Genomic DNA, 13,929 nt, shown 5'->3' with positions numbered 1-13,929 from the left:
AAGAACAAGAGAGACTGTATTCTCCTGAAGGTTCAATGTATAACTCTGTGGGTATGCGGTGTGCTTATGATATGGCAGACGTATTTTGCCCAGCTGATGTGATGACCCAACCCCAAAGCATGTGTGAATGCAAACCTTGTGTATTACCTGTAGCTAACAGGGAGGTTTGGGAAGGGGGTGCATGTGGGTATGAAAAGTTTCCTGGAGCTGGTCAGTCTCCCTGTAACCAAGGGGAAAGTGTCTCTACATGTGAGCCTGTGGGTGAGGGCCCGTCTGATGCCTCAGAGGTGAGGCTGGAATCAGAACCAGGGCAGGAAGAGCCCAGAAGTCAGGGAAATGTTTCTCTGAGGCAGCCTGGAGTGGCTGGCCAGAGTGAAGTTTTAGTCGAGGAGCTGGTGGCTGGTGAGGTTTGTGGAATTGAACCTGCACAAGCTGAAAGTGATTTGTGTGAAGAAGCACAGTGTGTGCAAGCTGGCAATTTGGCTGGTGGAAGTAGCAAGGGGGCAGTAAAGGAAGCTGTCCCAGTGGCTAGCTGTATGACTGAGATTAGCCAGGGGTGTTGGGACAAGGGAGAAGCTGTCTCTGGTTGTCTGGCTGTGTGTGGGGAAGAGTTTCTTCCTGTGTCTGAGGAAGGTGCCCCACAGCCTGTGAAGGCTGAGAGCAGTGTGGTTGTCCCAGAGTTGGGTCTGGATATGGCTAAGGCCCAGGAAGGGGGTGGCCCAAGGTTTGTGTCTGCTGGGGAGAGGGATGAGGTGACTCAGGTAGAGTCAGTCAGTGTTTTACCAGAACCCCAGAGACCGGACAGTGGTGACCCTGATATTGTGCCTGATGCTGCTGTGTTGCTGGCAGAGGGGGGAGCTACTCGGTGGGAGCAGGGAGACCCCTTAGCCCGGGCACAAGGAGAGAATGAGGGTGTGTTAACTCTGGTGCCTAATGATGGTGTGGACGTTTACAGCCATCTAGAGAGCTGCACAGGGAGTGAAGATGCCTCTGACCCTGTCTCTTGTGGGTCTGTCTATGTGCCTGAGAGGGGATTGTCTGTGAATCCACCTGAGGGGCCAGAGATAACTCAGGGAGTAAGGGAAGTGCAGGAGGAATTGGTTGGGGCTCAGCAGGGCAATGCTACTGCAGAGCCAGGGAAGGGTGAACTGCTGCTTAAGGAAGCTCATAGGGAGGAGAGTCCTGGCAGTGCTTGTAGCAAGCAGTTTGCAGTAACTGAGAGAGGTGACGATGCCTGGCTTGGAGAAGGCATTCAGGAGAAAGCTCTGCCTGTAAAAGGCAGCAGCTTGTTGTGTGAGGCACTTGTTGCAGTGCCTGGCAGACAGAACTTGTCTGTTGGCAGTGACTCCACTGACTTGGGTTTAGGGAAACCCAGTGTGGATGGTGTTGGAGAAGTCTCGGAGGGACTGAGGGTTGTTCCAGATGAGGCAGGAACATCCAGAGAACTGGAGCAGGCTGCTAACCCAGTAACTGTGGGTGACCAGCTTGCTGGGAAGTCAGTGTGTGTGGGACAGGATTGTTCCCAGGTGAAGGAGGAGAGTGGGAACTTAGTGTCTCAAATTCAGGAGAAGGGCTGGGTAGCTAAGTATGCAGAGCAGAACAGCTGTGTGGTCACTCTCCCTAGGATGCAGGAGATGGCAATTAAGCTCCCATCTCTGGACACTGTGGACACTCATAATCAATCAGGGAGGTGGATATCTGGTTCCATGTGGAAACAGAGGTTGGAGGTGGACAGAGGAGAGACTTGGGAGTCTACAGCTCACTGCTGTTACCCCACTGAGTGGGGGAAGGGGGAGAATTCCAGGGCCATTGTGAGCCAGGGAGTCACGCCCAGCCAGCCCATTGTCTTGGTCAGGCCAGAGGTTTCAGGCCTGGAGCCCAGAGGACAAGGGGGAGGGGCAGGACTTGCTTTGGCCAAGAAGATTTGCAGTTTAAACCTGAAGGGCCAAAACTGCAATGGGGTGGGGCCAGAGAAGGGGCCTGATGGAGAATTTCAGTATACACCTGAGATAGGATTGTTCTTGTTACTGATGTTAATTCTTGTAACCAATGTACTATTGTTGCAGAGAATTGTAACGGTATACAGGGTGCATGATCCTATGAAAATACCATGTAATCTGTCTGGAGATGTACCAAACGACAGACGGTATGTAAGGGGACATTGTGATGTTGATATCTCATGGTTAACACTTGTAACTGGTCTTGGAACTTTTTACAGGACAAAAGGGGTTCCAGCCAGAAGGTCCTGTGTGAGAAGGGAAACTGAGGCACACCACCATTTTGGTTGGGGGAGGCCTGTGATGCCCTCAGTGATGTTACTGGCATCACTTCCTGCATCAATTTTGCGTTGGGGGTGTCACGTTACCAAATTGGAGGGAAGCAGCCAGATCGCTGCTGCACCCCTAGGTGGGGGTATTGGCCCCAGAAATCTGTATGAAAGGGAGCCATGTGGGGTATTGAATGGGAGCTTGTTGTTTTCTGATCCTGTGTACACTGTTTATGTGAGTGTATAATGTCTGTGTGTAGAGATCTGTACTCTGTGTGGAAACTGAAGATTTCCCTGCATGTGGTTAAGCATTGGGCAGGGCCGAGCCTGTGGAGCCTGTGGACATGCTAATTACCTGTGGAACAATGGTTCTCAATGGGCCAAAGACACACCCAAAGAATGGGGGCTGTCCCGAGGGCAGCCAGCAGGGAACACAGAGAGGCTGAGGACCAGGTGACCTGCTACATACTAGAAGAGGCCAGGAAGGAGTATAAAGAGGCCATGTGGTCGATGCCATTTTGTTCTCAGCTCAGCACTTCATCCCAGAGGCAGCACTGCAGGGATTGAAGAGCCCGGAAGACCTGTGAACCCATCCTGATCGTAGGATGTGCAATAAGAACTTTTAAACCAGCAGCTGCAACATCTCTGCTAGAGCCTGCATCGAGAACTGGGAGATTCGGTGCATGTAACGTACTGTACTTTAATAACCTCACTCTCATGCTTTTCTTTCCTGTAATAATAAACCTTTAGGTGTTAGATTCTAAAGGATTGGCCCAGCGTGATTTGCGGTAAGGTCCAGAGGGTAAATTGACCAGGGATCTGTGGCTGGTTTCTTGGAACCGGACAGAACTTGTTCGGGGTAGGTGGGATTGGGTGCTAGGACCCCCACCTGTGTATAGGCCCGGGGCCATCTGGGGCACGGATATTGCTGGGGTGTCGGAGGGGTTTTGCTCGGGAGGCTTCAGGCAGGCAGCTGAAGCGCTCTGTGAGACTGGTTTGTGGCCTGTTTGGAGAGGTCGCCAGTCAGGGGGACTGTAAAGAGCCCCGGATTTGAGCAATTCGCCCTGAGCGGACGCCCTAAGCTGTGCCCAGACACGGCCCGGTCCACCACAGCATCGCCCCTCGTTTTTTTACTAGTCAATTATAATTTTAATTGTACACAAATGCACAGAGCAGACAATTTCTCTCTGACTCAGTCCGGAGCCCCAGGGTTCTCTTCTCCCTTTGGGAAGGTTGCTTAATTAATGTTTATTCCTAAAGCTAGACAAAAAGCCAAGAAGCATGGACAGGCTTCTCCGCAGCCTGTTTGCATCCAAAGGCCTCTTCTCCCCAGAGGCTAAGCAAAATTCCCTTGGATCCCACAGAGCCGTATTATTCACGGCGCTCACCCCTGTGTTGAGTTTCATTGAGCGATGCTGCTGCAGATGCGTAGGTCAGAGAGGTGTTGGATTCAGCTACTTGAGGGTGATTCTCAGGGAAGACGGTTCTGTCTCAGAACCCATAGGTACCCATCACTTGCTGCTCATCTCACCTGCTCCATGAACTCAGCGCAACATTGGAGTCTCAGGTCCTTTCTGCTCTGCACAGTCTCTAAATATTACAGGGCTCTTGCCAAAGCGGTGAGTTTGCTCCAGTACCATGGGCTAAAATGCACCTGTTCGATGTGCCTCCCTGTCTGCTGGCTTCCAGCTCCCAGACGTCTGTGGCACAGGTGATCCAATAAGCTGAAAGGTATTCATAGATGTACAATATAAGACCAAATTCGGAGACTCTAGCTCATACTTTGCTCAGGCACCACTAAGGTAAAAAATTCCCCTTGGAATAAGAACCGATAAAGAGCTCACCTGCCAGCTATGTATAAAGGCACAGAGCCTATCACCACACCCTTTGATATTCCAGTGCTCTGGCTGCTAATGGTGCCAGATCTGTTATCTGACTTGCACCTCCCGGAAAGCATCTGTAGCCAGATGTGAACCCCCATTTTAACATCCATCTTTGTCTGCTTGAAACCATGCAGGGCACATAAGAGCAGGAAAACAGCATATTCTTTGAAAACCTTGGAGCAGGAGGTTTAGATATGCTGGCTCAGCTGGCTTAGATAGGGTGGTCAAACTAATTGTTGACCAAGAGGCTGTACATCGCGCCCTTTACTTAACCCATATTGATACGAACACATACCCGTCCACGGGGGAAGGAATCTCCCACCCAACAAGAACATCCGGCAGTCCTAATTTAGCTATCTTCCTCTCTTACAAGTGTAAATTAACTTGTAACCTGCTTGTAAGAACTGGCACCACAAAACGGACCAGTACAATTTGGCCTCTTAAGATAAGAAAGAGGATACGGGCCCCCAGGGGTATAAAGATGAGTCCAGCAGCGCACTTGCTTTGTGTGTCAATCTACCATCTATCTGCTGGTCGGGTTTGGTGTTTGATCTCCCGAGGTTCCAGAGGGGACGCCCACCTCGTATTCGTCTTTCTGAGGAATTGAGAGACCGGCCCTGGCCTGACATGCTGGAGTCGAGGGGCACAGAAGGGGTAAAAATTGTACCTGGATGTGGTCCTTTGTTTAAGTATATATACATAGTGTCAGAGCTCTTTAAAGATTAAGCTGTCATTTGGTACCATTATTTCTATTTTCTATCTTTACCTTTTTCCTGTAACCACTTTTTAAGATCTATCTATATTTTACTAGTATTTAAGAAATAGAGCAATAGCCAGTGTAACCATATGATTTATAAGTTCCTTTAATAAACCTGTAACTGTTTAAGTTTAACCTGACTCCTTCAGTTGCTGTAATAGAACCAAGCACAATTTAAAAGAACTTCAGCCGGTCATAAAGGGACAGACATAGGGAGAGCTTGGACGTTTGGATCTGTGTCACTCCCAGGTGACAAGATCCGTTGGGGCACCTTTCCAGCCTTTCCCAGGCTGCCCGCTGCGAAGGAACTTTGTGTTCTAGCAGTTAAAATCTAAGGTGTAATAAGCTCTTCCTACACACTAGGGCGTCTGTTAGCCTGTTTGGCTACCCTCTGCGACGGGACCTCGGTCCTAGCAGTAAAGTCACGGACGTTAAACACTCGAGGCTCCTTTCAGCCTTCTGGGCTGCCCGCTGCGACGAGACTTCGTGTATTAGCAGTTGACTTAGGAGACATACCCACACACACTGCCCTGACCGTCGGCTGACAGCATGGCAGTGCTAGGGCACCTCACTGGAACAATTACGGGAATCTTTCAGCTGGGGGAAAATAATTTATCTCCTAAATTCATTTGAGAAGTTACCTGAACTGTAATGTCAAAGACTTTCAAAGAAATGCTGGTGGAAGCAAACACCCAGCATAGGAAATGTCAATGCCAACAGTGAATGTTTGGCAAAGGTATAAGCAAGTGAAAATGAGATCTCTAGTGGAATGTGTCCAACAGCCTTCGCTACAGTCAGTGCAACCAGTCCTGCATAGAGTGAACAGTCGATTGGTGAGTCCCATTCACCTCGGCTCTTTGCTCCATTAACGTGTATGGCAAGGAGTTCCACAGGCCAAATATGGATTGTGTAAGCAGTTTTCTTTTATCGGTGTTATATATACCAGCTTTCAATACAATTGATTATTTCCTTCTACATGTATTGTGAGACAGTAAAAATATATGCCTGTTCTACTTTCTTCATCAATAAGGGTACGCCTACACTAGACCCTAGTTTGAACTAGGGAGGTTAATGAGGGTGACCGAAGTTGCTAATGAAGCACGGGATTTAAATATCCTGAGTTTGATTAGCATAATCCCGTCCAGTCGCCATTTTGGAAACTGACTAGCCTGAAGTTAACTGCCCGCGTCTATACATGGCAGAGAAGCAGGATTCCAAGATAAACCCCTTAGTTTGAATTAACTGTTAAACTTCATTCCACTTCTCTGCCGCGTGTAGACATGGGCAGTTACCTCATTAGCCTCCCTAGTTTGAACTAGGGGGCTAGTGTAGACGTACCCTCTATGTATAGAATGTAAGGTTATGAGGGACCATCTAAGCTGACTTCCTGTTTAACAGAAGAGCAGGCTGTGCGAGCAGGAGCAACAAATAGGGAGTTTTGAGAGGCAGTTCTCCAGGAAAAGGAGGAGCAAATACGGCACCCTGGAGGTAAGTGGCTGTCTGTAGTGTGTGTTGGGGGGGGGGGGCGTTACTTGCTCTGTGCTGAGCTTGTGTTTATCTGTTTGGTTTGTTTGTCTGTTTGAAGGAGCGTGTGCTGTGGCCGGCAGTTGGAAGCTGTGAGCTTCTACAGGTTTCAAATCTAGAAGCCTCTGTTCATTGGCTGAGCCTTAGACAGGGGGCGGGGCTATCAGGAAGGCCAGGGCTTTATAAAGCAGTGAGTCAGTGACCAGAGAGCTTTGCAAACAGGAACAGCAAACAGGGAGTTTTGGGCCAAGGTACTCTTGCCAGTCTTTATAGTTTAGTTTAAAGGTTTTAATCAAAACTTCCTGATTTAACTAGAAACCCTCTCAATAACCTTGGTAGCTGTAGGAGAGAATGCAGGCAGAAGCCCAGCAACAAAGTGGAGCTATCCTGTTTAGTGAGCTCAGTGTAACATGTGTGATTACCTGCCCTGTGGGCGGGTGGCGTATGTGTGCATTCGGTGCAAGGAGCTCCTTGCCCTCAGAGACCGCGTACGGGCTTGGGAAGCCAGGGTGGCTGAACTGGAGGAGCTGAGGGAGACAGAGAGGAATGTAGACGAGGCTTTCTGGAGCACTGTAGAATTGTCCCATCTCCGGTCAGACAGCCCCTGGACTGTAAAGGAGGATGAAAGGCTCAGGGAAGGAGAGCAGTCAACAGGAGCAGAGGGAAACCTTCCCATAGTTGGGACCCTCCTTCCAGATGTTGGGGTATCCTCTCGCACTGAGGTTACCTCTCCAGGGAAGGGAACTCCAGTCAGTAGGAAAAGGCAGTTTTAGTAATGGGAGATTCAATCATTAGAAATGTAGATAGCTGGGTTTGTGATGACCAGGAGAACCATATGTTGACTTGCCTGACTGGTGTGAAGTTTGCAGATCTCTCAAGGCATCTAGATAGACTTATGTGTAGTGCTGGGGAGGGGTTGGTGGTCGTGGTCCATGCAAGTACCAATGACATAGGGAAGGGTAGCAGAGACGTCCTGGAGACCAAATTTAGGCTGCTAGGAAAGAGACTGAAATCCAGGACTTTTATGGTGGCATTCTCTGAAATACTTCCAGTTCCACGCACAGGGCCAGATAGGCAGGCAGAGCTTCAGAGTCTCAATGTGTGGATGAGACAATGGTGTAGGGAGAAGGGGTGTAGCTTTATAAGGAACTAGGGAAACATTTGGTATGGGGGAGCCTACAAAGGAAGGATGGGCTCCACCTACACCAAAGTGGATCCAGACTGCCGGAATTTAACATTAAAAAAGTTTTTAAACTAAGAGATGGAGGAAAGCCAATTGGTGCAAAGGAGCACATGGATCAGACAGAGACGTCTCTTAGAGGAGAGTCTATTGATAGAGATTCTCTAAGTTTTAGTCAGGAGGAGAGGATGGAAGAGGATAACGTATGGGCCAGATCAGATGAAAAACATTCACATAAAAAAGAATCAGACACATCAGAAAAGGGGAGACAACGAAACAGTGACAAGTTTTTAAAGTGCTTGTACACAAATGTAGAAGTCGAAAAAATAAGATGGGTGAACTGGAGTGCCTCGTGTTAAAGGAGGATACTGATATAGTAGACATCACAGAAACCTGGTGGAGTGAGGACAATCAATGGGACACGGACACATTCATTCCGGGGTACAAACTATATCGGAAGGACAGAACAGGTTGCGCCGGTTGGGGAGTGGCACTATATGTGAAAAAAAAATTTAGAATCAAATGAAGGAAAAATCTTAACTATATCAACATGTTCCATAGAATCGCTGTGGATAGTAATTCCCTGCTCTAATAAGAGTATAGCAGTAGGGATATATTATCGACCCCCTGACCAGGATAGTAATAGTGACTATGAAATGTTAAGTGAGATTAGAGAGGCTATCAAAATAAATAATTCAATAACAGCGGGGGATTTCAACTATCCCCATAATTGACCGAGTACACATCACCTCAGGACGAGAAGCAGAGACAAAATTTCTCAATACCTTAAATGACTGCTTCTTGGAGCAGCTGGTACAGGAACCCACAAGGGGAGAGGCAATTCTCAATTTAGTTCTGAGTGGCGTGCAGGATCTGGTCCAAAAGGTAACTATAACAGGACCGCTTGAAAATAGTGACCATAATATAATAACATTTAACATTCCTGTGGTGAGAAGAACACCTCAAGAGCCCAACACTGTGGCTTTTAATTTCAGAAAGGGGAACTATGCAAAAATGAGGAGGTTAGTTAAACAGAAATTAAAAGGTACAGTGACTAAAATAAAATCCCTGCAAGCTGCATGTACACTTTTCAAAGACACCATAAAAGAGGCCCAACTTAAATGTATACCCCAAATTGAAAAACACAGTAAAAGAACTAAAAAAGAGCCACCGTGGCTTAACAACCACGTAAAAGAAGCATTGAGAGATAAAAAAGACATCCTTCAAAAAGTGGAAGTCAAATCCTAGTGAGGTAAATAGAAAAAAGCATAAACACTGCCAAATTAAGTGTAAAAATGTAATAAGAAAAGCCAAAAAGGAGTTTGAAGAACAGCTAGCCAAAAACTCAAAAGGTAATAACAAAATTGTTTTTAAGTACCTCAGAAGCAGGAAGCGTGCTAAGCAACCAGTGGGGCCCCTGGATGATCAAGATACAAAAGGAGCCCTTAAAGAAGATAAAGTAATTGCGGAGAAAATACATAAATTATTTGCTTCAGTCTTCACAGCTGAGAATGTTAGGGAGATACCCAAACCTGACTCGTCCTTTGTAGGTGACAAATCTGAGGACTTGTCACAGATTGAAGTGTCCTTAGAGGAGGTTTTGGAATTCATTGATAAACTGAACAGTAATAAGTCACCGGGACCAGATGGCATTCACCCAAGTGGTCTGAAAGAACTCAAATGTGAAATTGCAGAACTTTTAACTATGGTTTGTAACCTGTCCTTTAAATCAGCTCCTGTGCCCAATGACCTGAAAATAGTTAATGTAACACCAATATTTAAAATCGGCTCTAGAGGCAAACCCAGCAGTTATAGACCGGTAAGTCTAATGTCAGTACCGGGCAAATTAGCTGAAACAATAGTAAAGAATAAAATTGTCAGACACATAGAAAAACATAATTTCTTGGGCAAAAGTCAACATGGCTTCTATAAAGGGAAATCATGTCTTACTAATCTATTAGAGTTCTTTGAAGGGGTCAACAAACATGTGGACAAGGGGGATCCAGTAAATATAGTGTCCTTAGCTTTCCAGAAAGCCTTTGACAAGGTCCCTCACCAAAGGTTCTTAAATAAAGTAAGTTGTCATGGGACAAGAGGGAAGATCCTTTCTTGGATTGAGAACTGGTTAAAAGACAGGAAACGAAGGGAGGAATAAATGGTAAATTTTCAGAATGGAGAGAGGTAGCTAGTGGTGTTCCCCAAGGGTCAGTCCTAGGACCAATCCTATTCAACTTATTCATAAATGATCTGGAGAAAGGGGTAAACACGGAGGTGGCAAAGTTTGCAAACGATACTAAACTGCTCAGGTAGTTAATATCAAAGCAGACTGTGAAGAAATTCAAAAAGATCTCACCGAACTAAGTGATTGGTCAACAAAATGGCAAATGAAATTAATGTGGATAAATGTAAAGTAATGCACATTGGAAAAAATAACCCCAAATAGACATACAATATGATGGGGGCTAATTTAGCTACAACTAATCAGGAAAGAGATCTTGAAGTCATCATGGACAGTTCTCTGAAGACGTCCACACAGTGTGTAGCGGCAGTCAAAAAAGCAAACAGGATGTTAGGAATCATTAAAGAAGGGATAGAGAATAAGATGGAGAATCTCTTATTGTCCTTATATAAATCCATGATATGCCCACATCTTGAGTACTGCATACAGCTGTGGTCTCCTCATCTCAAAAAAGATATAATGGCATTAGAAAAGGTTCAGAGAAGAGGAAGTGAAATGCTTAGGGATTTGGAACGGGTCCCATATGAGGAGAGATTAAAGAGACTGGGACTTTTCAGCTTGGAAAGAGGAGACTAAGGGGGGGATATGATAGAGGTCTATAAAATCATGAGTGGTGTGGAGAAAGTGAATAAGAGTATAATGGAGATTGCCTATCTCTTAGAACTGGAAGGGAGAGGTCATCAACTCCACTCCCCTGCCCTGCCTTCACAGCAGGACCAAGTACCATCCCTGATGAATTTTTGCCCCAAATGGCCTCTGCAAGGATTGAACTCACAACCCTAGGTTTAACAAGCTAATGCTCAAACCACTGAGCTATCCCTCCCCCCAAGGAAAAGTTATTTACTTGTTCCCATAATATAAGAACTAGGTACCACCAAATGAACCTAATGGGCAGCAGGTTTAAAACAAATAAAAGGAAGTTCTTCTTCACACAGAGCATAGTCAATCTGTGGAACTCCTTGCCAGAGGAGGCTGTGAAGGCTAGGACTTAAACCGGGTTTAAAAGAGAACTAGATACATTCATGGAGGTTAAGTCTATAAATGGCTATCAGCCAGTATGGGTAAGGAATGGTGTCCCCAGCCTCTGTTTGTCAGAGAGTGGAGATGGATGGCAGGAGAGAGATCGCTTGATCATTACCTGTTCGATTCACTCCCTCTGGGACACCTGGCGCTGGCCACTGTTGGCAGACAGGATACTGGGCTGGATGGACCTTTGGTCTTATGTTATTATGAGATTAATTTTTGCCCTTTAAGTCATTTATTTAGCCCGGTGAGTCGGGTTTGACTAATGCCTAGTTTACACCAGGATTTTGACTCAAAGAATCATAGAGCTACCTGGGTAGAAGGGACTGTTAGGGTCACCCTGACTCATCCCTGCCAGGATATAGGATTTTTTACTTGTAAAGTATGCAGCCTTCTTTGAGAAACCTCTATTGAAAGAGTATAAACAACATGACTGTGTCTAGACTGGCAAGTTTTTCCGCAAACGAGGCCACTTTTGCGCAAAAACTTGCCAGCGGTCTCCACTGGCCGCTTGATTTTGCGCAAAAGCACTGACTTTCTACTGTCCAAAATTAGTGCTTCTTGCGCAAATGCTTTGATGTTCCCGTTCGGGCAAAAGCCCTTTTCCGGAAATGTTTTTGCACAAGAGGGCCAGTGTAGACAGCTAAAAACTGTTTTGCGCAAAAAAGCCTCAATGGCAAAAATGGCGATCGGGGCTTTCTTGTGCAAAACCGCGTCTAGATTAGCACAGATGCATTTCCACAAAAAGAGCTTTTGCGGAAAAGCGTCCGTGCCAATCTAGACGCTCTTTTCCGCAAATGCTTTAACAGAAAAACTTTTCCGTGAAAAGCATTTCTAGAAAATCATGCCAGTCTAGATATGCAGACATCTATTCCAATATACTCTTGTTCTTAAGTTAAGAACTTTTTCTTGAGAGTTCATAGAATTAGAGAACACTAGAGCAGGAAGGTAGCTTGAGAAGTCATTACCTCCAGTCCCCTGCCCTTACCAAAAGACCAAACTCTAGCTAGATCATCCCTGATAGACGTCTACTCAAGCTGCTCTTAAGTATCCCCAAAGATGGAGATTCCACAACTTCCATTGCACCTTCCTAGTCACATCCAACCTAAACCTCCCTTGCTGCAATTTAAGCCCATTGCTTCTGGTCCTACCATAAGAGGTCGAGAACAATTTTTCTCCCTCCTCCTTGTAAGAAACTTTTAGGTATCTGAAAGCTGTTATCACATCCCCTTCTCAATCTCCCCAGTTCTTGATTTTAAAAAATCACATTCTTTCAGTCTTCTCTCCTAAGTCATGTTTTCTACACATTTACTTTTTTTTTTTTTGCTCTTTTCTCCCTTTCTAACGTCTACATATATCACATCTACAGGTTCCCTCATATCCACAAGGCTTGTGACCCTATCAAAGAAAGCTATCAGGTTGGTTGGACATAATTTGATCTTGACAAATGCAATCTGACTGTTATATATCACATTATTATCATCTAGATGTTTGCAAAGAGAATCCTTAATTTCCTCTATCATCTTTCCTAGTTGAGAAGTTAAGTTGATTGGTCTATAATTTACTGGGTTGTCCTTATTTCTCTTTTTATACATGGACACTGTACTTGCCTTTTTGCAGTCTTGTGGAGTCTCTCTTACCTTCCAAAAATAATAACCAATGACTCAGATGTCTCCTCACTCTCGCCCTTGCTATTCAAGGATACATTTCATTAGACCCTGGTAACTTGAAGATTTCTAACACAAAGTGTTTCCTATTAACCTTTTCTCTCCATCCAGGCATCTGTCCTGTGATCATCACCTTAAATCCTGGGCACATACAGGAATTCTCGGAAACTTGAGTATATGCATGAGACACCATTCCATCTCAGAGTTGGACAACTTCTCCTCTTCTCCATGTCAGATTCCAACACAACCAACTTCAGCAACCCCTCCACCTTCATCTTACTGGGCATTCCTGGCCTGGAGGAAGCCCATGTCTGGATCTCCATCCCTTTCTGCACCATGTACATCATAGCTGTTTTGGGGAACTTCATGATCCTCTTCATTGTGAAGATGGAGCTGAGACTTCATAAGCCCATGTACTATTTCCTCTGCATGCTGGCTGTCACCGACCTGGTCCTGTCTACATCCATTATGCCAAAAATTCTGAGCATCTTCTGGTTCAATTCCAGGGAAATTGATTTCAGTGCCTGCCTCATCCAGATGTTCTTCATTCATAGTGTCTCAGCAATGGAGTCTGGTATCTTCGTGGCCATGGCTTTTGATCGCCTTATGGCCATCTGTGATCCCCTAAGACATTCCACCACCCTGACAAACTCTGTCATGTCCAAGATCGGCCTGGCTGTGGTTCTGCGTGGTAGCACGCTCATACTGCCCTATCCCATCCTGGCGAAGCACTGGCCATACTGCCAAACTAATGTCATCTCTCACTCGTACTGTGAGCACATGGCCGTGGTGAAGCTGGCCTGTGCCGACATTCGCATCAGTAGTTATTACAGTCTCTCTGTGATATTCTTCCTTACTTGTCTGGATTTGTTTTTTATTGCTCTGTCCTATACACAGATCCTCAGGGCCATCTTTCACCTCCCCACAAAGGATGCCCGATTCAAGACTTTTGGAACCTGCATCTCCCACCTCTGCGCCATCTTAGCTTTTTATATGCCAGGTCTCTTCTCCTTCCTCACGCACCGGTTTGGCCAGAATGTAGCTCTGCATTTCCATATTCTCATGGCCAACATCTACCTCCTATTGCCCCCTATGCTAAACCCCATCATCTATGGGGTGAGGACCAAACAGATTCGGGACAGGCTGTTCCGGCTCTTTTTTCGTCAAGGGTCTTAAATTTTGTCCTCGTGCTCCGGCTGTCAGATTGAGCACTTTGTAGAGCTGGCTGGTGACGTGTTTCCTGAAACATATATTATATATACACACGCTCCCATATGTACAAAGAACTATCGGAAGACCAGGGCTTCAAATATTAGGAAACACTAGAATTAAGGCTGCTTGTGCACCTTAGTGCAGTTCTGTTGTGTATGTGTGTTATGATACCAACTCA

The 13,929-nt window shown here is 45.9% G+C and overlaps 1 protein-coding gene across 1 annotated transcript; it reads left to right on the top strand.

The window, feature by feature from the left end:
• Positions 1 to 12,716: 12,716 nt before the first annotated feature.
• LOC102455341 (olfactory receptor 52K2-like) lies at positions 12,717 to 13,715 on the top strand. The gene has a single exon (XM_006130375.3). The coding sequence runs from the start codon at positions 12,717 to 12,719 to the stop codon at positions 13,713 to 13,715; it is 999 nt and encodes a 332-aa protein (XP_006130437.3).
• Positions 13,716 to 13,929: the final 214 nt, after the last annotated feature.

This window comes from Pelodiscus sinensis, chromosome 1 (genome assembly GCF_052426305.1).
Source record: "Pelodiscus sinensis isolate ZL-2025 chromosome 1, ASM5242630v1, whole genome shotgun sequence".
Classification (NCBI taxonomy): domain Eukaryota; kingdom Metazoa; phylum Chordata; order Testudines; family Trionychidae; genus Pelodiscus; species Pelodiscus sinensis.
Note: the sequence above shows the minus strand (reverse complement) of the source record. Positions and strands in the feature narration are given on the sequence as shown.

What these genes read in the sequence shown, in the direction of transcription:
- LOC102455341 (XM_006130375.3), top strand. Translation starts at nt 12,717, where the DNA reads ATGCATGAGACACCATTCCATCTCAGAGTTGGACAACTTCTCCTCTTC.